This window comes from Protopterus annectens, chromosome 6.part0, assembly GCF_019279795.1.
Source record: "Protopterus annectens isolate FY-2018-M chromosome 6.part0, PAN1.0, whole genome shotgun sequence".
NCBI lineage: Eukaryota > Metazoa > Chordata > Ceratodontiformes > Protopteridae > Protopterus > Protopterus annectens.
The window spans coordinates 1,295,666,198-1,295,690,691 of NC_056737.1; the positions used below are offsets into that span (position 1 = coordinate 1,295,666,198).

At 47.0% G+C, this 24,494-nt stretch overlaps 1 protein-coding gene across 4 annotated transcripts in view; it reads right to left on the reverse strand.

Annotated features, from left to right (window-relative positions):
- Positions 1-6,984: 6,984 nt before the first annotated feature.
- The window catches only part of ORC4 (origin recognition complex subunit 4), a 693,897-nt gene continuing 676,387 nt past the window's right edge, over positions 6,985-24,494 (reverse strand). For all 4 annotated transcript variants that reach the window (XM_044074865.1, XM_044074866.1, XM_044074868.1 and 1 more), the window contains exon 14: positions 6,985-7,292. In XM_044074865.1, the coding sequence (XP_043930800.1) occupies positions 7,110-7,292 (183 nt within the window). In that variant the 3' untranslated portion in view covers positions 6,985-7,109. The remainder of the gene's footprint in view (positions 7,293-24,494) is intronic.

The window sequence follows — 24,494 nt, forward strand, 5'->3', positions numbered from 1 at the left end:
TAAACTTTTTTACCCCATCTCTCTAATGCTCTAGATTCTCTTTCAGAGGGGAGGGGGTTTTTGGCAGAGGCAGCTGCTACAGCTTTGGGGCCCTGTGAAATGGTTTCTGGATCTGCAATAGGAGCCTTATACAAGTGAAAGTGTGTGTCCGGGACCCTGTAATATCTGTCCGGCTTGGCAGGGGCCGGGGGAAGAGAGTCAGGGGCAGTACAGGCATCATTAAATGCATCAACAACAGTTAGTACTGGAGGAATGGCTAAAGGCCTATGCTGTGGTAAATGTAAAAAGGTCCTTAGCCTTTTCCTTGAATCTGAAAAATCCTGGCCCTGCCATTGAAAATGCTCTCTCATAGCATGTAAGGTTTCCCCAAAAGAAAATTCCTCAGGAGGAGAAGCAGAAGGAATGGATTCTTCTGCATCAGAATCCTCATAAGGAGAATATGGGCCTTCTGGAGGATCTGAGTTTTCGGAATCATCCGAGGAATAGTCTGTAGAAACAGGATCCGGGGGCTCTGCTCTAGGCCTCTTCTCTGGAGGGGGTTGAGAGGCCCTGTCTGGGTGAGGTTGGGATCCCCTGATCAAAGAAATGAGATCCTCAGCCAGGCTGAGCATTTGGGAACTAGAGGTAGGCCTGAGTGAGGGGGTTTTAGCAGGCAAGGCCTTAGAAGATTTAGCTGCTTTAGCCCTAGCAAAAGCCTTGATAGACATAGATGCAGGGGGCCTAGCAGCTCCACGTGCAGGAGAAGATACGTCTAAAGGAATAGTATCTGATAAATCCTGGGTGCCTGCTACAGCAGGGGAAATTTCAGTAGCAGATTCAGCCATGCTGTGTGAGGCCTCGGCTATTGGAGACATGCTTTCGGCCGAAGGAAGAACTGGCGACTCTGTTTCAGCCGAAACCGAGACACTCACGGTTGGCTTAACCGTGGTTTTGGCCGAAACCGCGGACCGTGAGTGTCGGTCCTTTTCCTTACGCTTTTTAGCTAATTGTGAAGTCGGAGTCTCAGACGGCATTTTGTAAGCAAAAGCGGGATCAAAAAACTCCTCTGCAAACTCCGACCGACGTCTAAGTGTCCGTCGGTTGAAGGAAGCACAGGCTAGACAAGCTGATACGTCGTGGTCTGGGCCTAAGCAAGGAAGGCAGTAAGAGTGGAAATCCTTATGAGGTATTTGTTTCCCACAAGTTAAACATTTACTTTTTATGACATTGGCTGAGGCAAGAAAGAGTCCCCAACGGGGTACTTAGCTTTTTAGAAGTCTTCGGTAGTAGAAATCTCTGGATCTGACCGACCGGCACTTGCGAACAGCTTCTGCTTTGGCCACCGCGCGGCAAGAAAGACTGAGGAAAATGGTGTCGGCTGATGCCTTTATACCCAATAAACAGCAGCTATGACTTCGGGTGAAGTGCGACATCAGCCGAGGCCAGACCCAGACTTTGGAATCCGGCCGACCGAAGGGCTGCCTGAGGCAGGACAACCCATATGTTAGGACTGCAGATGCATCCTTGAAGGACATCATAGCTGGTCTCACTACCCTCTTGTAGACCTTCCCTTTCACTCTTACTGGTACTCGTCTGTCACAAATCACTCCTGACACTTCTCCAGCCACTCCATCCTGCCTATATACTCTCCTTCACCTCTCTTCCACACTCACCATTACATGAGAGGCTCTTTTTAACTTGAATTGGAAGTTTATTCCAGAAGAGATGTAACCTCTGCAAGACATACCTCTCTCTCCAGCAAGTCCTGTTGATGTCACAGGCTAGGTTAAGGTCCCAAGGGAGAGACAGAGTGAACTTTGTACCACTTGACTTACAAATGTGTGCATAGCTATTAAGGCAGGATCAGGGACTGCTCTGTATGCAAGGAACAGGTCACCTCTAAGCAGTCTATGTGAGACAGAGTATAGTGCCAGTGATTTTAGTCTCTCCACATATGGCTTGTGCTGAATACCCTGAATTTAATTTGTGAGAAACCTTTGAGGTCTCTATTAGCAACAGGTGCCTGGTAAGATGCATATCACAGACTTTACAATCACTAGTGCTTGAATGTGGAGTGGGGACCTCCTCATACCTTCATGCAACTGCTACCCCAGCTGGGGGGGCATCCCAGTGTGGTGTCACACCAGGGAAATGCCAAGGTAAGGGAGCTGCTAAGACTGGGACAATTAGGAACTCATATTGGGGAAGCGTGAAACCAGCAACAGTGGTGGGGAACCAAAAACGAGCACAACAAATAAGAAAAAAGGTAGCCCTCAGCAAAATGGGAGCCAGCCAGTCACTGAAGGTTCAAGTGAAATTCACCCTTCTCAAATAGTACATACAAAGAAGCTTGAAAACCTGCCTTCTTTCAAAAAATACAAGTTAAACACTTTGGGCAGGTCCAATCAGGCAATTCACACAGGCATCCTAATAAATGTGTAGCACAAATCAAAAGGAAACAAAGTACTGATTGAACAGTAGATTTTTCCTTTTCTCCTCCATTCTCTTTTCAGAATGCTGAGTGTACAGTAATCTATCCCTTCATGAAAAAAAGGTTTCCAAGCTGTGCAACCATCCAAATTTAAAAATCCTGCAGGCCCCAGGTGAAACAAGAGTCAGCCACTCAGTCATGGTTCAAGTGACTCTGCCTCTCTCAAGCAATCATCCTGTATGAAGTAGTTTTCCTTTTCTTCTCAAAATGTAAGTTAAACACTCCAGGCAGATCAAAGTAGGTGACTTATATAGGAATCTGCACAAAAGGCAGTGTATTGTAGTCCCAACTGGAAAAACGGCTTATAACACAGATTTCTGCTATTCTTCATCTTCCTCCAACTCTTTTCAGGATGCACAGTCCATAGCTCAACAAAAAAACAAGTGTCAGGCTGTGCAGCTGTCCAAATTTAAAAATCCAGTTGGCGTCAGGTGAAATGGGAATCAAACACCGAAGACTCAAGTGGAATCTGCCCTTCTTAAACAGTCATCCATACTCAAGAAGTTTGTCTTTCTTCTCACAAAAAGCCAGTTAAACACTCCAGGCATATCCAACTAGAGAAAACAAAGATATCCTCAAAATGCAGAACAGTCCCAGGTCTTTGTATAATAGTTCTAAGAACTAGGTTAAAATGTTAAAAGTAATCTGAGCAAAAGGGTTAATGCAGTAGTACTGCAGTGTGCAAACAGAAGGCTGGAAGATATATAAGGGAGGGAATGAAGCCTTGTAACTTTAAGAGAATGTCTTCTAGTGCCCACTCTTATTAGCAGATGAGAGAAGACTGAGGTGCTTTTAAAGTCAAATTTTTATAAGAAGCAGGCAACTCAAAAGACGCTGGGTTTAACAGCACAACAGTAACAGGGGTCAGTAGGGTGGAAAAATAAAAAAATAGCCATAGCACTGGCAACTCACAGATCAGACATCGTCCCAGTCTGTGTTCTGCTTACTTTAAAAATGCTGCTCAGATCCTTCTGTACAATTTAGATAAAGTTTTAATCCCTTTACAGTCAAAGAATACGAACCAACCTTTGTTAGCTGGCTCTAGCCAATAACATCTTTGAAACTCCAAGTAAAACGAATGAAAAATAGAATACATTTAATGTAAAACAAAGAGCAATAAGACAGAAGCAAGAAACAGGTTTATGCAAACCACATACCAAGGAATCCAAAATAGCTATAAAGCAAACAGCAATAAAACACAACATAAGAAAATAAAATCTGCAAATTGTAACTCAAAAAATTCAAAATAATCACAGGGTACTGATTCATTTGAGTCAAATAGTTCAATGTCCCCACTGTGAGGGTTACAGGAAGGAAATATAACCTTTCTGCAGCAGTCTAGATCCATGGCTTCTATGTTTGGGGGTGAACTGCTGAGACATGACGGGAGGGGGGTTCCTTTTGGGAGCTGCTGCTTTGGTTATATCCTGATTGATTATCTATCCTTAAACTGCACTCCTTGTGGAAACACAGAATCCTATTAGCCTTTCTTGGAAAGGGACCACTATGTTGGGGCTTTTGCACACATATACAGTGATGTCCTTAAGGATGTCCACTGACAAAGTATCATGTAGGAAAAATGTACAATTCTGCAGACGCTTTGCAGCCTTCTGTTGGAGGGAGAGATTCAGAAGGCCACTTCCTTTCCTACTGAAATAATTTTAGGGTCTGAAAGAAGTCTAGGTCCTCAGGAAGAACTGAAGCATCATTTTTCTTCTCCACTCCCTCATATACAGGGTCTAGTTATCTTTAGTGTGTAACCTTTTAAAACTTTTAGAGTCTTGGGAACCCAAGGCTGATGAGTCTGGGACTTCTCATGAGCCCCTTTTCTGTCTGGTACAGGAAAAGGCTAAATATCTAAGGAGAAGAAGGAGATGACAGAGGGTAAGAGTGCTGGGTTTGTGCAAATCAGCTGGAGTTATGGGGTTGCACAATAGTCAGCATGGAGGATCCTAGCTGACACAGTGTAGCATTTCTTTAATATGCAATGAAATACTTATCTGGAGCTGGTAAAATCAAGGCTGGATGCACCACCTGGCTTTGTGGATTAAAGATTGGGTATGCCCGGGCCTTGATATGCTTGTTGAGCTAGCATAATAATGGCACTCACTGATGTCAATACCCTGAAAATAGGTATTGCTGATGCCAGGGATACCAAGACCCGATACCTTAGTGCTAGATACCACTAAACTGGGAAACAGTTCCAGCCAGCTAGATGCTGGGGGGACCACTGCCAGGTAGTCTTCACCTGTAAATGGGAGAAGATTGAGGAGATCTTGAAGGACCTGATTACAGGTTATCCAGTACCAGGGGTGCTGGCATTGCAGCCAATGAAAGCATCTTGACTTTGTCTTGTAGTAGTCAGTGCAAGAGGGTTGTAGTCTATAATTTAGTGGAATGGCTCTTCATGAACAGAGATCAGAAAAATAAGTGAAAGAAAGATTGTAATGGGAGATGAGGTTGGAAGAGGCCTAAATTTAAACAAAACGTAACACATATGGCCATTACGGTGGCTTTAGCTTTAAGAATAGCAGAGCAGGATCTCAAATTAGGCAAACCCCACTGGTTCCATGACTTTTAACTCTGATTAGCCTCCTCACAGCTAACAGAGTTTGGATATGTTATATGTGCCTTTTGCTAATCTCTACTATGAGGAAGCAGATTCAGAGAGAGTTGCAAGAGAACTAGAAGTAGATCATTCTTCCTTAGGCCTTTCTTCATGTTCCTTTTCCTAGAGATTAAGCATTTTTCAAACACTTTTTGATGTCAATACTGCAGAAAATTATTAAATTTGATGCAGACTTTAAACATGTAATACCATGACTGAGCCCTATGACACAGTGTTGCCTGTTGGCAAGACAGATCAATCAAAAAAGAATATGCAATGACTGTGGTAGGCCTAAGGTATCGAGGTTTTTTTTCAACAAAGTAGTAAACTGGATGAAAAAAGAATCCACATACCTGATTTCAAATTCTTGAAAAAGTGACCTCAGAAAACTCCAGACATTGGCAGAAAAAAAAACTGCTACAAAGCTAGTAATTTGTCATACAAATGTAACCTTGGCCCATTACATATAGGTGACATCCTTCAGAGTGGGAAAGAAATGGAAAGGAATGACATAGCTAAGCATTTTTTGCACAGTAAGGGAAGGAGTAATCAACTTGGGAAAATTGAATGCAGATTGGGTTAATGCCTGCAGTAAGAAGTCTTACCTACCCTTGAAGGCACAGCTCTACATCAGTAAAACTGGACAGATGGGCAACACATTTCTAAATATAATCCAACAACCTTTCTGGTGGTAGTTCAGGTGGATGTAATAGATCCCACAGCACCTATCAAAAAGAGCTGGGGAAGTTCCCTGATGTCCTGGCCAAACTTGCCATAAAAGCATAAATACAACCTTGGGGTCTCCCTTGAAGAGAGGCCACTAAGCTAGTGGGACTAACCCGGTCAACAAAATGGATGGATGTATAAACAACTACTCTAGAAGAGAAATCATTACCATCTAATGACATTCCAAGAGTATGCTGTGAAGTGCTTGGATGATTCAAAGTGTAGACCTGTACTAGTGCCCAATGTATTTTGGTTGTTAAATAAATGCAAGCCTGTCTACATCATGTAAATGGTATTACTGCTACAGACCCAACTCTAGCCAAAGGGAGGGCAACAACCATTTATGACTAGTCCTAAAATATGAAGACTTGTGTTTTCAATAATGAAATAGTTAATTCTGTATTCTTTGTATCTTACACACAGGTATGCAATATCTCCTTACAGCCGGAGAGGTCTGTAAAATGTCTAAATGGGTACTACCAGTATACAACCAACATAATATTATGTTGTATTAAAAATGAAAGTGTACTTACTACTGTCATTACCATCTAGAGCATTTCTCCCCGGGCCTCCGCTGAAAATATTTGTCCTAGTTGGACTTACCCAGTCAACAAATGTTAAATAAGTTACCAAAAGTACATTAACTAGTAAAAAAGCAGTGTAGCAAATCAGTGACAATGAAAAGGTTTCCTTAATCCTAGTGCAATGAATTACGATGCCATTTATATTGTTCGGGAAGGAATACAGTTTAGAGTGTCTGAATCTCAAAGTCCTCAAAGATGAAATGCTGGAAAGTTAAGCAAAAGGGAAAGGTTAAAACAGTTCAGAAACATTTGTTTCTGCTGGGGGTGTTACAGGGTAACATAAAACCCTCTGGTGATTTAAACATTGTGCAGGTTAACCAAATTGCAGTTACAGTCTTTGGTAGAAAGTGTTACAGCCCTAATGCCAAATTTGTAACATGTAACCTACAGCCCTAATGCCAAATTTGTAACATGTAGTAACCTACAAAGTAGTGAAAACTATTGACAAAAATGAATTCGATAAAATCTGTGGCGCAAACTAGTACAACTCAAAGGGGGAGTTCAAGGTCTGAAAACTTCTCAAATGTAGTAGACGATAATCCTGCAAGATGAACCAAAATACAGTTTCACAGCAATAAAACAAACAATGAAGCATATAACATACAAAAGTTAATTTTTTTAGTCAATACCACTTATTTTTGTACAAAATGTATCAAGTCAAAAAAACTTATTTTAGGCTATAAAAATATAATACCATTCAATACAAAAAAAAAAACTAAGTTCATCCTAAAGATGATGATGCCCATTGTCTCAGGTCAGTAGGGCAATGAGGGTACTTCTGGAGGCCATCCATGATCTGATTACTATCTAACAGCAACTTTGTCAGTTGATACTCCTTCTGTATTCGCGTGGCTGGCCCATCTACAGGTTTTATTAGTTCTAGTTGCTGAAGATGCTCAAATGCCTACAGGTGGAAACAAAATAAAGTATCTTCACTTCAGAATCTATAATTCACAAACTTACACAAGTTGGGTTATATGGATCAACAGTTTCAACTTTCTACAGCAAATCTTCTAGTTAATAAGAATATTTTGAAATATACACTCTGACATACATGGCACTGCTTGCAAATAATGTAATAAGTGTGAGTGTCTTTCACTCCTACATATGGGTTTGACAGTGTGGAATTGTGGCTTAAACGTGTAGACTTGAGTTTGTGTTATCTAAAGGCTGAGTAATTTCTGATTATATCCTTATAAAATAGTACAAGGACATGCACCCAAACCACATGGAGCCAAAACCAACAATGGAAAACTTGCCACAATGGATGGGGTAGAGTCCCCAGCTACTACTGATCCTGGGATGTCTCGTGGAAGGATAATTCCAGAGGATAGACTAACCAAAGGAAGCTTTAGATCTTGACCGTAAATCCATCTTGTAATGAGAAAGGAAGGTACTAACACTAGATCAAGTAGCTACAGGAAAAAGTCCATCAAATACTACTCTAGATAAGAAGGTAGTGGAGGGTATCCACTGCTCTAGTCGAGTGAGCCTTAGGTGGTTTAGGTAAAGACAACCCCTTCTCTCCCTGCTGACATGTGAAATACAATCTGATAATCATTGAGAAATAGACACCCGCTTTCCCAATTTGGCTGTGGAAAAGGAAACAACCGATCAGGTTTTCTATACTTCTTAGTGCGATACAAGTAAAAATTAAGTTGACTGCACATCCAGCAGGTGTAACATATATTCTCCCTTGCTAGTGAATATTGGGAAATAAAACGTGAAGGTTGAAAGACTAAGTAATGATTCAGTAGCCATCTTTGGAAGACATGAAGGACTGGTTCAGAGTAACTTTGTCCTTGTGGAAAACAAAAGTTGGTTCTCAGGAAAAGGCCCGCAACTCAAACCTCCGAGCAGAGATGACTGCCAACAAAAAGTAAGGCTTCCAGGCCAGGTATTTCAAATCAACCACTGCTGCAGGTTCAAAAGGGTACTACTCAAGGCCTGTAAAAGAATGGTAATATCCCAAGGAGAAAGAGGGTTTCTGGGGGGCAGAGCAAGAAGGTAGCCTTACAGAAAGCCTTAGCCAATTTAAGGAAAACAATTGAAGACTGATTCTCCCAGACATGAAAACTGGAGATGGCTACTAGCTGGAACTTGATAGTACAGTAGCTAGCTACACTGTACTAGCAATGCCAGGAAGTCCAGGATTGCTGAACAGAGGCAGAAAAAGTGTCTACATTTTTACTGGAAGCTCAGATGGAAAATTGCTTCCATTTGCTTTTACAAATCATCCTGGTACAAGGTTGGGTCAGGATGTAAAGGACTTTGGAAGAAAGCCTGGACTGCCTAGCCATGATCAGAATTGGACAAACCATGCAAGTCAGCTTATGGGGCTTGAAAGTCCAGGTGACAAGATCTGGAGTGGGATCCAGCACCCAAGAATAGTGTATCAGATGAGACCAGACGAAGGGAAAACATACACATGTCAGGGCTAGAAGGGCACAATGAGGATCACCATGGCTTTCCTCACCAGTGCTTTCTGTAGATATTTCGGGATGAGGAGTACGGAGAAAAGCATATAGGAGCCTCGGGAGCCAAATGTTGGTCATAACATCCCTTGGTGAATCTCCCTGCTGACCTCCTGATGGATTAAAGCAAAGTACCTGCTGCACTTGAGGTTGAAGAGGGAGGCAAAAACATTGAAGCACAGTTGGCTCCACTGCCAAAAATCTGATACGCCACTGTCAGGGTGAGGAAGGAGGACACAATTGCAAAACCTGTGTGCTTGGATACTGCCTTTCCGTGGTATGTGCACTGGTATCAGAAAGCAATGAAAAGACATTGCTCATAAGCCAAATCCTCATAGCCTTAACACAAGCAGTATGATAGTGTTCCCCCTATTTGTTGATGTACCAGATTACTGGCATCCTCTATCTGAATAGACATCACACACCTCTGGGAATGTAGTTCTGGAAATCCTGAAATGCTAGGACTGCCTTTATCTCTAGTATACTGATGTGAAGACTGGCCTTTGAAGGGGACCATGTGCCTTGGCCAGCCATTCCCATGAAATGCTCCCCCACCCCAGCTGGGCAGGGTCTGATGTCGTCGTAGCCTAGGGAGGAAACAGAACAAATGGAAGATCCTGAGAAAGTACATTTTACATACGCTGCCACTAAGATGGCTCTAACTGGTGAAGAGATGCCGGGAGTCCTAAGAGTAGAACTGGAGCAGTCAAGCTGTCAGCTTCAGGTTGTCCAGATTTGGGGTCGGTAATCCTGATGGATGGGATATTAGATCCGGACTGGGATCCAGACTCCAGGGAGGATTCACCAAGTGAGACCATAGGTAAGGGAAAGTACAGTTTTGTACCTACCATAAATGTAGATGTCCGATAGGTATGCATCTGCAGTCCTGACATATGGGTTGTCCTGCCTCAGGCAGCCCTTCGGTCGGCCGGATTCCAAGTCTGGGTCCGGCGTCGGCCGATGTCACCCTTTTCCCTGACGTCAGAGCGCCTGGGGTATAAAAGCGTCAGCCAACACCATATTCCTCAGTTTTTCTTGCCCCAGATGCCAGGTGCCCTCTAAGGAAGGCTAAATTTGGAGAGATGAAAAAATTCCAAACATGCACAGCAATAAAAAACAAATACACCACAAAAGATAACCCCAGCTAGCTAAAATGAGGGATAGGTACCCAAAGAATACCACAGAGGGGTAGGAGGGAGGGAAAACCTGACTGCAGATGCATACCTATCGGACATCTACATTTATGGTAGGTACAAAACTGTACTATGTCCTTCAAGGATGCATCTGCAGTCCTGACATATGGGTAGGATACCATAGCCAAGCTGGGGGTGGTAGGACCTAAGAAAAGGATGGTGTAGCTAACATGCCCTGCAGGACTGCAGTAGCAAAGCCTGCTCTGGATCTGGAGTATAAAGGCAAGTTGTAATGCTTGGAAAATGTATGCACAGAGCTCCATGTAGCAGCTTCTAAAATGTTCTTTGTAGCCACCCCTCTTAAGAAGGCTGTGGAGGTGGCTGCTGCTCTGGTGGAATGAGGCCTGATGTTAGCTGGCACAGCTTTTCCATGAAAAGAGTAACAGAATCGAATGCAATTTCCTATCCATTTTGAAATTGTCTGCTTGGAAATTGCTTTTCTTTGTACACCAGCAGCATATGCTACAAAGAGTTTGTCAGTTTTTCTGCAAATCTTAGTTCTGTCCAAGTAGTAGCGCAACTGTCTGTGAATGTCCAGGGTATGCAGAAGTTTCTCTCCTTTATTTTGTGGATTTGGAAAGAAGGTAGGCAGGTGAATAAGCTTGGTTCAGTGAGACCCTGGATACCACCTTTAACATGAATGAAGGATTGGTTCTCAGAGAGACTCTGTCCTGATGAAAAATGAGAAATGGTTGTACTGCCATGAGGGCCTGTAACTCAGATACTCTTCTTGCTGAGGTTATGGCCAGAAGGAAGGCAGTCTTCCAAGACAGGAATTGTAGTTCTGAAGATGCTGCTGGTTCAAAGGGAGGTAGAGTTAATTTTTCCAACATGAAGTTAAGGTCCCATGTAGGCACTGGTGGTTTCCTTGGAGGGTTGATGTTTTTTATCCCTCTTAGAAACTGCCTTAGCAGAGGATGAAAATACAGGTGGATCAGTGTTGTAAATCAGTGCTGAAATTGCTGAAGCATGAATTTTTATGGAAGAATAAGAAAGGCCATTATGGAGCATTTCAGCCAAGTATTCAAGGATAGGTGGAATGCTCATCACTGTCGGATCTTGACCCTTTGCGGTGTTCCAGGTACGAAATCTTTTCCATTTTGCTGAATATGCCTTTCTTGTGGAGGGCCGCCGAGCTTCCATGATGATATCCTTTACCCTCTTGGATAGTTTATCCTGGTGAGGAGTCAAGGTATTTTCCAGGCTGTCAGCTGCAAGGTTTTTAGGCTGGAGTGCAGAGTTTTGTAATTGTGCTGTGTCAGAAGTGGCCAGTGTGGTAGGGGCCACGGTTTTGTGCATGACATGCTCTTTAACAGTGGGTACCAGTGTTGTCTTGGCCAGTCCGGAGCTATCAGAATCACTTTTGGTTGCTCTGTCCTGATCTTCGGTAAGACCTTGGTCATTAACAGTAGAGGTGGGAATACATATACTGTTTTATTCCAGCTGAAGGAGAGGGCGTCCACTTTCCATGCTTGAGGATGGTATGTCCTTGTGCAGAATTTCTTCAGTTGGTGGTTGTGGTGGGAGGCAAAAAGATCTATGTCCGGCCTTCCCCATGATTGTGCTATCTGAAGAAAAATGTCTGGGTGCAACATCCATTCGTGTGGATCCATGATGTTTCTGCTTAGGCTGTCCGCCAGTACATTGTCCTTTCCTGGTACGAACTGGGATTGCAGCTCCATATTGAGTTTTAGGGAAAGTTCCCAAAAATTCATTGCCAGCCTGCAAAGAGGGTAGGAATGGGTACCTCCTTGCTTGTTTATGTACCACATAACTGTGGTATTGTCTGTCTATTAGCAGGTGACCTTGATGCAGGAAGTGTTCGAAGGCCTCGACTGAATGTATCACTGCCAGCATTTCCTTTTGGTTGATATGCAGGCGCAATTCTTTTTGTGTCCTTGCCCTTGAATGCATCTGCCCTCCATGTGCGCTCCCCATCCATGGTCTGAGGCGTCCGTTGTAATGGTTTGGCTGATATGTGGCTTGCTGAAAGGCAGACCCATGTTTGACTGGCTTGCTTGTGCCCACCACAGAAATTCCTTTTGAAGGCATGGAATGATGGGGATCAAAGCCTCTAGGCTGTGACTGTGTTGAGACTAGACTCCTTAGGTACCATTGTAGTTTACTCATATGCAGCCTTGCTTGTGGAACCAGAAGAATGCAAGATGCCATGAAACCCAGGGCCTGCAGGATTTTCCTTGCAGTCAGCTGGGTTTGTGTTGTCAGATTTCTGAAATAATCCGGTAATTGATCTTGTTTTTCTTCTGTGAGAAAAGCCATTTGGGTGTTTGTATCCAGTTTTGCACCCAGGAAAACTATTCGTTGGGATGGAACCAGTCTTGATTTCTGAATGTTGACTGTGTATCCCAAGGCCTGTAGTAGGCGGATGACATAGTTCAAGTGTTTTACCAATGTTTGTTGGCTGTCCGCTTGTATAAGGCAGTCGTCCAGGTATGGGTATATTTGAATTCCCTGAAGTCTGCAATGTGCAATTACTGATGCCAGGCATTTCGTGAATACTCTGGGCGCAGTAGATAAGCCAAAGGGCAATGCTGAGAATTGATAATGCTCTGAACCTGCAAGAAATCTGAGGTGTCTTCTGCAACTTTGTCTGACAGGGACATGCAGGTATGCCTCCTTGAGGTCTAGAGTTACCAGCCAGGACCCCTTGCCCAGCATGGGAAGGAGTTGCTGTAAGGTCAGCATTTTGAATTTGGGCACGATGAGATAAGTATTCAGTGCGGACAAGTCCAGAACAGGCCTCCATTGCTTTTCTTTTCTTGGAACATGGAATAGTCTGGAATAAAATCCTTGGCCTTGTTCTGTGAAAGGAACCTTTTCTATTGCCTTCATTTGTAGTAGGTTGGAAATTTGCTTGAAAGCCTCTGCCCTTTGATTTGGTGGCAGGTTTGGTATACCTTGTCTTTTTGGAAATGTATGAAAATGGAATCTGTACCCTTTGTCTATTATTTGCAGTATCCATTTGTCCTTTGTAATACTGTGCCAATTTTCTGAGAATAAAGATAGCTTTCCGCCCAAAGGTGCTTCCAGTTGAGCCCTGGTTGGCGGGGTCAAAGTCAAGTCATTGAGATTGTCCTTGTGCAGTAGTTGCAAGTCCTGCACTACCTCTCTGGTTAGGAGGCTGCCATTGACGTCCTCTGTAGGAGCCTCAAGCTTGCCCTCTACCTCTGGCACGCCTGTTTTTGCCTCTTTGAAATCTGTCTGTGTCTGGAAAGGACCAATTCTTAGAAGGCCAATTTCTGCTGAATCTTGGTGGTTGGACCTGGAGAAAATCTTTGACTGTTTGTACTGATTTAGCCTTTTCCTCAAATTTCTTTAAGACCTCTTGAGCCGTGGAACCAAATAACTTTTAGTTATGTACTCACCATAACTTCAGATGTTTGGGATCCATCTCGCCTACATTCTGACTGATGGGTTCGGAGCCGATCCCTCGGCTCCGACTCGGCACGCTTATGCTATAGAGTGAGGCCTCCAATTGGCTGAGCTATCTTTATCCCAGGATGCACCACCACTAATCCCCCAGATCTTGTTTGTCCGCATTCATGCACACATGCAAAGCTTGTTTATATATAACATTGTTAGATGTTTCAAGATGAAACAACAGGATTCGGACCTTCTGATATCCTCTGATCTCCAAGGAAGGGGGAAGGAGGGTGGGTTATTAGGAATGTAGGTGAGATGGATCGCAAACATCTGAAGTTATGGTGAGTACATAACTAAAAGAGGTTATGTGATCCTATCTCGCCTACATTCTGACTGATAGGACAGCGTCCCTAGCACCTAAATCCCGGGTGGCTCATTGGAAAACACTCCTGAGCACTGTGGAACCAAATGAAGCTCGTCCTCTAGATGCCACATCTAATTTGTAGTGAGAAATGAAGGTGTGCGGGGAAGACCATGTAGCCGCAGCACAAATGTCACCAATAGCAAGCTTAGAATGAAATGCTACCGAAGTAGCCATAGCCCTTGTAGAATGAGCCTTGACAGAGGTGGTAAGCTCTTTGTTAGAATAAATATAAGCTTGAGTAATACAGTCCCTGATCCATTTGGCAATAGTGACCTTCGTGACAGCGTTGCCCAGTTTGTTTTCTGCAAAGGATACAAACAACTGATCTGTTTTCCTTGATTGTTTGGTCCTATCTAAATAAAAGCGTAACTGTCTGTGGACATCTAGTGTGTGGAAAATAAACTCTGCTTTATTGGAGTATTTTGGGAAAAAAACTGGAAGCTCTAACGATTGTTGCAAGCATAAAGTAGAACAAACTTTAGGAACAAAAGAAGGATTTGGTCTGAGGGACACCCTGTCTGTATGAAAAACCAAGTACGGGGGTTTCACTGACAAAGCTTGAAGTTCTGAAACCCTTCTGGCTGAAGTAATCGCCACTAGAAAGGCTGTCTTCCATGATAGAAATTTTAGATCACAGGTAGCTGCCGGTTCAAAGGGGAAAGAAGTCAAGGCACGCAACACTATATCGAGATCCCATGGAGGTGCAGGATGAGAAATCGGGGGTCTTAATAGAGCAGCACCTTTCAAGAAGGTCTTACACAATCTGTTGCTCATTAAAGGTGGGTCTAAGGATTCATGAAAATTAGAAATTGCTGCCAATTGTACTTTGATGGTAGAAACTGAAGAGCCTTGATTGAAAAGAGAGGTCAGGAATTTGAGTACTTCTGCCACGGAGTAGAAATGGGGTCCAGGCCCGGAGTTGAGCCCAAATAGCAAACCTTTTCCATTTGCTAGAATACAGTTTCTTTGTAGCAGACTTGTGGGCTGAAGATAATATGTGCACAACATCTGGATCCAGTGCATGTCTCCTGACTATCGTCGGAAGAGGAGGAGCCAGGCCGTCAATTTTAAGGTGTGTAGGGACTGGTGTAGTAGTCCCGACTGATGAATCAGTAGGTCTGGGACCTGGTCCAGGAACCATGGACCTTCCAGAGCATGTTTCTGAAGATAGGGAAACCACACTTGACGAGGCCAGTAAGGAGCAATTAAGATCATCTTGCTCCCTAAGAGAGATGCCTTTTGAATCACCCTGGGGAGGAGAGGAACTGGAGGGAAGGCATAAAGCAGGCCGGTGGGCGAAGGATGGACTAATGCGTCCATGGGGCTCTTCCCCGGAGCCGGGGTTAGGGAGAAAAATTCTTTGCACTTCGCATTCAGAGGAGTCGCGAAGAGGTCGCAACACGGAACTCCCCATTCGCTGAAAATCTGCCTTGTAACTGTCATATTCAGAGACCATTCGTGAGGAGAGAGGATGGTTCTGCTCAACCTGTCTGCTATGACATTGGACTTGCCCGGTATGTGAGTAGCCACTAGGAAGCGTTTGGTCGAGACTGCCCATTCCCAAACTCTCATCGCTTCTCTGCAAAGAGGACAGGATCTGGTCCCTCCCTGTTTGTTCAGGTACCAGACAACTGACATGTTGTCTGAGTGAACAGCAATTACGCCCTGAGGGAGATAATCGTGAAGGGCTTGAAGGGACAGGAGTACTGCCCTCATCTCTAGGATGTTGATGTGAAGAGGAGTCTCTTCCGGGTGCCATTTGCCTTGGACTGACCTGCCCAGGGAATGCCCCCCCCACCCCATCTGGGAGGCGTCCGTGGTCAAAGTGGCCGCCGGAGGAGGAAGAACAAAGGGTCGTCCCTGATCCAAATTGGAGGACACTAGCCACCAGCGAAGGTCCCATTTGCAAGATTCTGTGATCCATACGAGATGATTGAGAGGGAGTTCCTGAAAGGACCACTGAGTTGAAAGAAGCCACTGGAGGATTCTCATGTGTAACCTTGCCAAGGGAACTAGCAGAACTGTGGCAGACATGGATCCCAAAAGCTGTAGGACCATTCTGGCTGGGGCTTTGGACCTGGGGAGTAAGGCTCGAACTTGATTTTGAATGGTTTGAATTCTGTCTGCAGGTAGATAGACTCGCATCTGGTTTGAATCTATCTCTACCCCTATGAATCTTATTCTTTGAGATGGCCGCAACACAGACTTTGGCCAATTGAAGGTGATTCCAAGGGAATTGCCCAGTGATATTGTGGCTTGCAGGCTCCGTGAAGTAGATGCTTGGAGGTGGCAGTTAGGAGCCAGTCGTCTAGGTACGGAAACACCTGGAATCCTAGACTTCTCAGGTGAGCAGTCACTACTGCCAAGCATTTGGTGAACACCCTTGGGCTGTGGTGAGACCAAAGGGCAGCGCGGAACTGAAAATGACTGCCTCCTAGGCTGAAGCGCAAATGTCTCCTGGACGTTTGATGTATTCTGATATGATAATACGCGTCCTTGAGATCTATGGAGCACATCCAAACACCCTTCTCCAACAATGGGAGAATGGTTTGTAGAGTGACCATTCGGAACTTGGACTTCTTGACTGAACGGTTTAGGTTGCTTAGGTCCAAAATGGGCCTCAAGTCCCCGGTCTTTTTTGGCATCAAAAAGAATCTTGAGTAAGTCCCTAATCCGATCTGGTCTGCGGGGACCGGTTGGATGACTCCTTTTTGCAGCAGCTTTGAAATTTCTGAGGCTGCGGTATCCCGTTGACTGGGTGGCGGGTCCGGGATTTTTTTGGACTGGGGGGGGTAACCTCCAGCGATAATTCGAAGCACCCATCTGTCCTGAGTGATCCCTTCCCAGGCCTTCAGGTGCTTCGAAAAACGACCCCCGACTGGCTCCGGAGCAGCACAGTCGGGCAATCCCTCAGGGACTATGAAAAGCTGAAGAGCCATGAAAGGACTCGCGGTCTCCAGTGTTGCGAGGGCCTCTGCCGCCTCTGGGACGGTGTTTTCCGGATGAATTTCCCCCTCCTCTGCCTCTGGAGGGGGAACCTTCCTGCTGAGAGGGGTAAGACTTCTGAGATCTACGGAACCACATTTTCCCTCCTCTTTTAGCCTTGGGATAAGGCCGAAAGGGAGTGGAAAATCGTGCCCCTACGGCAGTCAGAGTCTTACCCTCCTGTTCACAGCGGGTAAGTGTGTCTTTTACCTTGGGTCCAAACAGGGAGGACCCATCAAAGGCGTCGGCAAATGAAGACTTAAAGGCCTCCTGAATGACAGACGGAGCCAGGCTTGTCTCCATAGAGCAATGCCTGTACCGCGCTCTACTCGCCTTCGCGCATCTGAAATGAGCCTCATGGACGAGTTCGAAATGGATGACATTGTAGCCAGCTGAGATCCAACTGTCTGGGCCAGCTCCTCAGGCAGGTTACCTAAGAGGGTATCGGATAGCTCCTTGATCAGATCCCTCTGAAATCTCGTAAAGTCGCCAGGTAGTTCAAAGACCTCAGAGTAAAGGCCGCTGAACTAAGGGTGCGCTTACCGTACCGATCCATGCTCCTAGACTCCTTATTAGGAGGATGGACGGACGTAGAAGCCTCTGCTACATCTTGCTGGGTAGCAGATGCCACCACCATAGCATCCACAGCCACACCTTTCGTAATGAACTCTCTATCTGGGGGCGCCGAGAGAAATTTGTTCGGATGAGCGGGCACCGGTTCCACAGAGTCTGGGTGTTCCCGCCTTGACAGATCAAATCCAAGAGCTCGTCGAAGGGCGGAGACACCCAGGAGGCGGAGGGCTGAGCCCCGAAGGCCTTCAGGAACACAGACTCATCAGCAGAGGGAGGTTTGGACTGCCAGCCGCCTCGTAGTTTTAGGGCTTCCAGGATGTCTGCAAAGGAGACATCATCCGAGGACGACTTGGGGACCCCTCTGCATCATCGAGATCAGTGTCAGATGTCAAAGACTCGTCAGGGGAGTCAACGTGCTTCCTCTTGCACGTTCTCTTCCTGGGAAGTTCTTCCGAAGAGGCTTCAGAAGGACCTCCAGGAGGGGGAGAAACCCCAGCGGGGGTAACCTGAGGCCCAGGGGCTCCGCTGTCACGGACAGGGGACTGCCAACCCACCCAGTCTCCAAATGTAGGGAAGGAGCTGGGGAAACTGTGGAGGTAGCCAAGGAAGATTTGGCTAAAGCACTCCTCATAGCCCTGAAGGCGGGACCACCAGAATCCTGGGAGGGTCCCCCCTCCGTGGCCACGACAGTGGACGGTACTCCCGTCGCCGACGCACCAAGAGGGAGACTTGGGACCGAAAGCATCAATCCCGAAGCCTCCCCCCCAGGGCCGAAGGAAGAAGTCCATGCACTGAACTCCGACCCAAGAGCCGGAGTCGGAGCAAGGGTCGGGCCTGACCCTAACACCTCCACTGGTTCCACCAGCACCTGCTCCAACGGCGCCGAAGCTGTTGGAGGAGGAAGTACAGTAGGGGAGTGGACCATCGGCTCCAAAGCCAAATGGGCTGGAGCCGAAACCATCTTTTGGAACACCGGAGACTGGAAGAGTCGAAGGAGCACCCTGTCGATGTCCGAATCAGACATCTTGGATGATCTCGAGGATACCGATTGGGCCCGAACCGATTTCTCCATCGGCTCCGAAGGGCTCGGGGACCGGCTCCGAAAAGACTCAACAATTATCGGCTCCGAGGAAACCTTCAAGGAAATTTCCCTCTGTGCCGATAAGGACTTCGGCTCCGAGGGGGAAGTGTCTGAGCCGATGACCCTTATCGGCTCCAATATCAGTGGAGCCGATGAGGGTGACCCGCCTCTCGATGCTCCAGACCTCGGCTCCGAAACCAGAGGGGTCGAGGCTGGTGGCATCGAGGACCGTTCTGACCTCGGCTCCGAAGTCCGTGGAGCTGATGGAGAAGTCTGCTTAGTTTTCTTAGCAGTCGGTTCCGACTGACTGGTCAGAGCCGACGCTTTCCTCTTTTTAGAAGGAGACGGAGAGGAAGATAAAGCCTCCTCGAAGGAAGGCTTGATTAATCCTTTGAGGATTAATTTGTTTTTCCTCTCCTGGAGGACTCTGGAGGAAAACGCATGGCATACACTGCACGATTCCTGCAGATGTTTAGCACCAAGACAATAGACGCACGAGGAGTGGTCGTCCGTTATGGACATTTTGAAGCCACACCTCGTGCACTTTTTAAACCCGGAGGGTTTATGCTCTTTAGACATACTCAGGCTACAAAAAACAGATAACCACAGTAAACACTAAAGGGTTTGACACACAGGAACACAATTATGTATGCCACCAACTTAGTGTAAATATTTAAACTAAAGAACTTTTTTTTTTTTTTTTTTTTTTTGACACAAGATTGTCAGAAAGAGAAACGGAAAAAAAGGAGGGTCAAGACCCTCTAACTTAAACGGGTACTTGACCCACACACAATCACTAAAGAAATAGTAACCACAGGGGAAGGCCCCTCTAACTTAAACGGAACCTTCTCTGACAGGAAAAAAAACACGAAAATTTTACCAAATCTCAGAAAAACACTCGTACACAAAGAATAGCCGTTAAAAAACAGCTTTTGGGTTTTAAATGAAGCAAATACTGACAGGAAAAAAGCCTAATATATAGTACTTAGCCCAGCCAATGTTGAGACCACGTCCAAGCTCTGTAAGCGGCAAACGAGATCTGGGGGATTAGTGGTGGTGCATCCTGGGATAAAGATAGCTCAGCCAATTGGAGGCCTCGCTCTATAGCATAAGCGTGCTGAGTCGGAGCCGAGGGATCGGCTCCGAACCCATCAGTCAGAATGTAGGCGAGATAGGATCACATAACATCTTTTGTTTTTCCAGTGGTGCATCCAGAAGCTTAGCTTTAACATGATCTGGCAGTGTTTGTTCCTTCAGCCAAGCATGTCTACGTATGACTGCACCTGTCATAGCTGACCTACATGAAGCTTCCAATGCATCATAACCACACTGTAAGAAATGGTTGCTAACCTGCTGGGAGTTATGTACCAGATCCTGAAGCGCCTTGCGATCTAGGGGTTCAGGCGAGGTTAGTTTTTTATGCAATTCATCTAACAGATACTCTTGATACTGTATCATATGGAATTGACAATTTAATGCTCTCATAGAAAGTGTGGAAGAAGTATACACTTTTTTACCCCATCTCTCTAAAGCCCTGGATTCCCTTTCAGAAGGAAGTGGATTCTTAGTAGTGGTGGTTGTAACCCCTTTAGGGCCCTGGGAAATAGTTTCTGGGTCAGCAGAGTGGCCCTTGTAAAGGAAAAGATGCGAGTCCGGGACCCTGTAGTACCCGTCGGGTTTGACAGGAGCCAGAGGAAGGGATTCAGGGGAAATACTAGACTCAGAGTACACATCTTCTATAACATTTAAAACAGGAGGAATAGCCAAAGGTCTATGCTGAGGTAAATGCAAAAAAATCCTTAACCTCTTCCTGGAATCAGAGAATTCCTGGCCTTGCCATTTGAAATGCTCTCTCATGGAGTGAAGGGTCTCCCCAAAGGAAAACTCTTCAGAGGGGGAGGCCGAGGGAATAGATTCCTCTGCCTCAGAATCCTCGTAGGCCGGAAAGGCCTCCTCTGGTAGTCTGAATGGGCAGAGTCATCTGAGGCCTCATCAGAAGACTGGGGATCTGTCTGTTCAACCCTGGGCCTTTTGCCTGGAGGTGGTTGAGAGCCCCTGTCTGGATGTGGCTGAGAGCCCCTGATTAAGGAAATAAGGTCCTCAGCTAAACTTAAAATTTGTGAACCAGTAGTGGATCCCTGAGGAATAGCCTTGGGAGGGAGAGATTTAGGCTGTTTAGCAGCTTTAGCACGTGTAAAGGCCTTAATGGACATGGATACAGGAGGCCTGGCTGCCCCACGTGCTGGAGTAGTATTATCAACAGAAATGGTGTCGGATATTTCCTGAGCACCAGTTTCAGACGGAAATTCTATGACCGACCCAGTGGTGGCCTCCGGTACCGAAGTTACCGGCTGTGCGGTGTCGTCGGTCGGAAGCAGTAGAGATTCGGCTTCAGCAGAGACATTCGCGGTAGGCCTAGGCGTGGAGTCTGCCGAAACCGCGGACTGTGTGTGTCGGTCCTTATCCTTCCGTTTTCTGGGTAAATGAGCTGTCGGAAGCTCCGACAGCATGATATAGCAGAAATTTTCCCCAAAATATTCCTCTGCAAACTCTGCCCGACGCCTAAGAGTGCGTTTATTGAAGGAAGCACAGGCTGTACAGGCCGAAACGTCGTGGTCTGGGCCTAGGCAGGGTAAGCAGTAAGAGTGGAAATCCTTATGAGGTATTTGTTTCCCACAAGTTAAACAATTATTAACTTTAACCGTTTGATCCGGCTGAGGCAAGAAAGAGTCCCCAATGGGGTACTTAACTTTTTAGAAGACTTCGGTAGCTGAAATCACAGGAGCTGGCCGACCGGCACTTGCGAACTGCTTCTGCTTCGGGCACCGCGCGGCAAGAAAGACCGAGGAAGATGGCGTCGGCTGACGCTTTTATACCCCAGGCGCTCTGATGTCGGGGAAAAGGGCGACATCAGCCGACGCCGGACCCAGACTTTGGAATCCGGCCGACCGAAGGGCTGCCTGACGCAGGACAACCCATATGTCAGGATTGCAGATGCATCCTTGAAGGACATCCAAGTTTGACGAGGCCAGAATGGGGCAATGAGGATCATTCTGCTCCCCAACTGAGGGGCTTTCTGTATGAGCTTTAGCATCAGGGGCAGAGGAGGATAGGCATAAAGTAGACTGGGCGGCCAAGCATGCACTAGAGCGTCTCTCGGGGCTTCACCTGGGGGGGGGGGGAATCAGAGCGAAGAAGCTGGCGCATTTCATATTTGAGGGAAAGGCAAACAGATCACAGCAGGGTTGCCCCCATTCGGCAAAAATCTGCTTCGCTACTTGGGAATCGAGAGACCACTCATAAGGGGAAAGAATGGTGCGGCTGAGTGTCCACCAGAATGTTGGACCATCCCGGAATGTGCGTTGCGATCAGAAAGCGGTTGGTGGAGATCGCCCATTCCCACACCCTCATGGCCTCTCTGCAGAGAGGGTAAGACCTGGTTCCCCCGTTTGTTGATGTACCAGACAACTGACATGTTGTCCGTCTGTATCGCAATAGTTTCTACGGGGAGAAGGTTCTGAAGTGCTTGCAACGCTAACAGCACCGCCCTCATCTCCAGAACATTGATATGCAGGGAGGTCTCTGTCATTCCACGTGCCTTGGACTATTCTGCCTCAGCAATGCCCCCCCACCTGACGCGAGAAGCAACCGTGGTCACCGTAACCACAGGAGGTAGAGAGCAGAAGGGTCGGCCTGTATGGAGGTCTGGGGACTGGAGCCACCAAAACAGGGCCCTCCTGCAAGCCTTGCTGATAGAGATAGGGTGATTGAGGGGAAGAAGGTGAAAGGACCATTGTACTTGGAGGGTCCACTGCAGTACCCTCATATTTAGATGAGCGCATGGAAGAAGCGTAATTGCCGCTGCCATGGAGCCCAGCGTTCTCAGAACCAATTCCGCTGGTGGAGCTTCTGATTGGAGGATGGCCCGCACATGAAGTCTCAGATTCTGTAGTCGTTCCGAAGTGAGGTAGGCTCGCAGACTTCTCGTATCCAATCTGGCCCCTATGAACTCTATCACTTGTGTCGGAGCAAGGGAAGATTTGGCTGTATTGATCGTGATGCCTAACTGGGGGGCTAGGCGGAGAAAACAGTCCCTGGCTGAGCAGAGTAGATGCTTTGTTGGGGCGGTCAGGAGCCAGTCGTCCAGGTACGGGAAGACCTGCATTCCCTGGAGTCTCAGGTGGGCCGCTATCACTGCTAAAACTTTGGTGAACACCCTGGCGGCTGTGGTGACAAAGGGAAGGATCCTGAACTGATAGTGGCTGGCTCCCAGCCAGAAGCGGAGAAACCTCCTGGATCGTCTGTCCATTAAAATGTGGTAGTATGCATCCTTGCGGTCTATTGAGCACATCCAATCGTTCTCCCGCAACAGGGGGAGAATGGACTGAAGAGTGACCATTCTGAACTTTTCCTTGGTTACCGACAGGTTCAAGAGAGAAAGGTCTAGAATTGGTCTGAAGTCCCCCGTCTTTTTTGGCACCAGAAAGAACCTGGAGTAGAACCCTAATCAGAGCTGGTCTGGGGGGACAGGCTGGATGGCTCTTTTCTAGCAGCTGCTGGATTTCTGCGGCTGCAGCCTCCCTCTGATCAGGTGGTACATCGGGGAGGTTCCTGAGTCTGATGACGTGTTGCATTGGGATTTTGTAACCTCTGGACATGATCCGAAGCACCCAGCGGTCTGACGTGATGGACTCCTAAGCCGCCAGATGCTTCGAGAAGCGCCCCCCCCCCGACTACCTCCAGAGTGGAGCAGTCGGGCAACCCTTCAGGGCTGTTGCATGGGCCGATCAAAGAAGGATTCTCTGGACCCAAAGTTTTTTGGGGTCCCTCTGCCTCTAGGGTGGCGTCCTCCCTGTCCTCCTCTGCCATGGAAGGACTGGTTGTCCGGAGCAGGTTGGGAATGTTGCGATTTCCAGAACCACATCTTCTTTTGTCCCTTTTGGTTCTTGGAGAAGGACCTCTGGGGAGCAGAGAAGCGGACTCAGACGGCAGACAACGTCTTCCCGTCCTTCTCGCTCTGGACAAGTGTCTCACGAACGGTCTTGCCAAACAAGGCAGAACCATCAAAGGGGGCGTTCGCAAAGGATGCCTTAAAGGGCTCCGCAAAGTCACAATGTTGGGAGCAGGCCTGACGCCTCATAACTAGGCCCGCTCTGCTAGCTCTAGTGGCTCCCTCAATGGCGTGGGACAACTGCCGCAAAGAGGTATTGGAAATAGATCTTAGACTGGCCATACGAGTGGAATACAACTGCTTGTCCTCCGCCGACATGGACTCTGGGGGGGAAGCAGCGTATTCTTTAATAAGATCTCACTGCATCCTGATGAAATGTGCCATGTAGTTCAGGGACCTTACTGAGAAGGTCGCTGAATTAAATACCCGCTTCCCCAGGCGATCCATCGAGCGGGACTCCTTGCTCGGTGGATGGACCGAGGGGCTCTCCTAAGCTAGTTCCCTCTTAGTGGCTGCCGCCATCAACATGGCATCTACGGGGGGGGGCCCTTGCTCCAGTGGGACCGGTCTGCGGGGGGGGGGCTTAAAATCCTATCCGGGCGTTTAGGGACTGGCTCCAGTGTCCGGCTCCTTTCACGCCCTGGTGGTGATAAGGTCCACCAGAGGGTCGGCCTGAGGGGACACCCAAGAGGTAGACGGGCCTGCTTCGAATGCCTCCAGGAACACAGACCTGTCTGAGGAAGCCTTGGGGGCAGACCCCCCCCCCGATCCTAAGCATTTCCATGATGTCTCCAAAGGAGACATCCTCTGGGGGTGACCTTGGGCAGCCTTCCCCTTCATCCAAGTCAGTGTCCTCTGTTAAGGACTCGGGGGAGTCCACGTGCCTCCTCTTACACTTCTGCTTGCAAGGCACATCCTTGGGGGGGGGGGGGCTGTCCGAGGAGGTCTCACCAGCAATATCCTGTTGCAACGGAACAACCTGGGACATCGAAGCAGGCTGTCCCTGTGGCCGGGTGATGGAAGCCTGACCCAGCAGAGAGG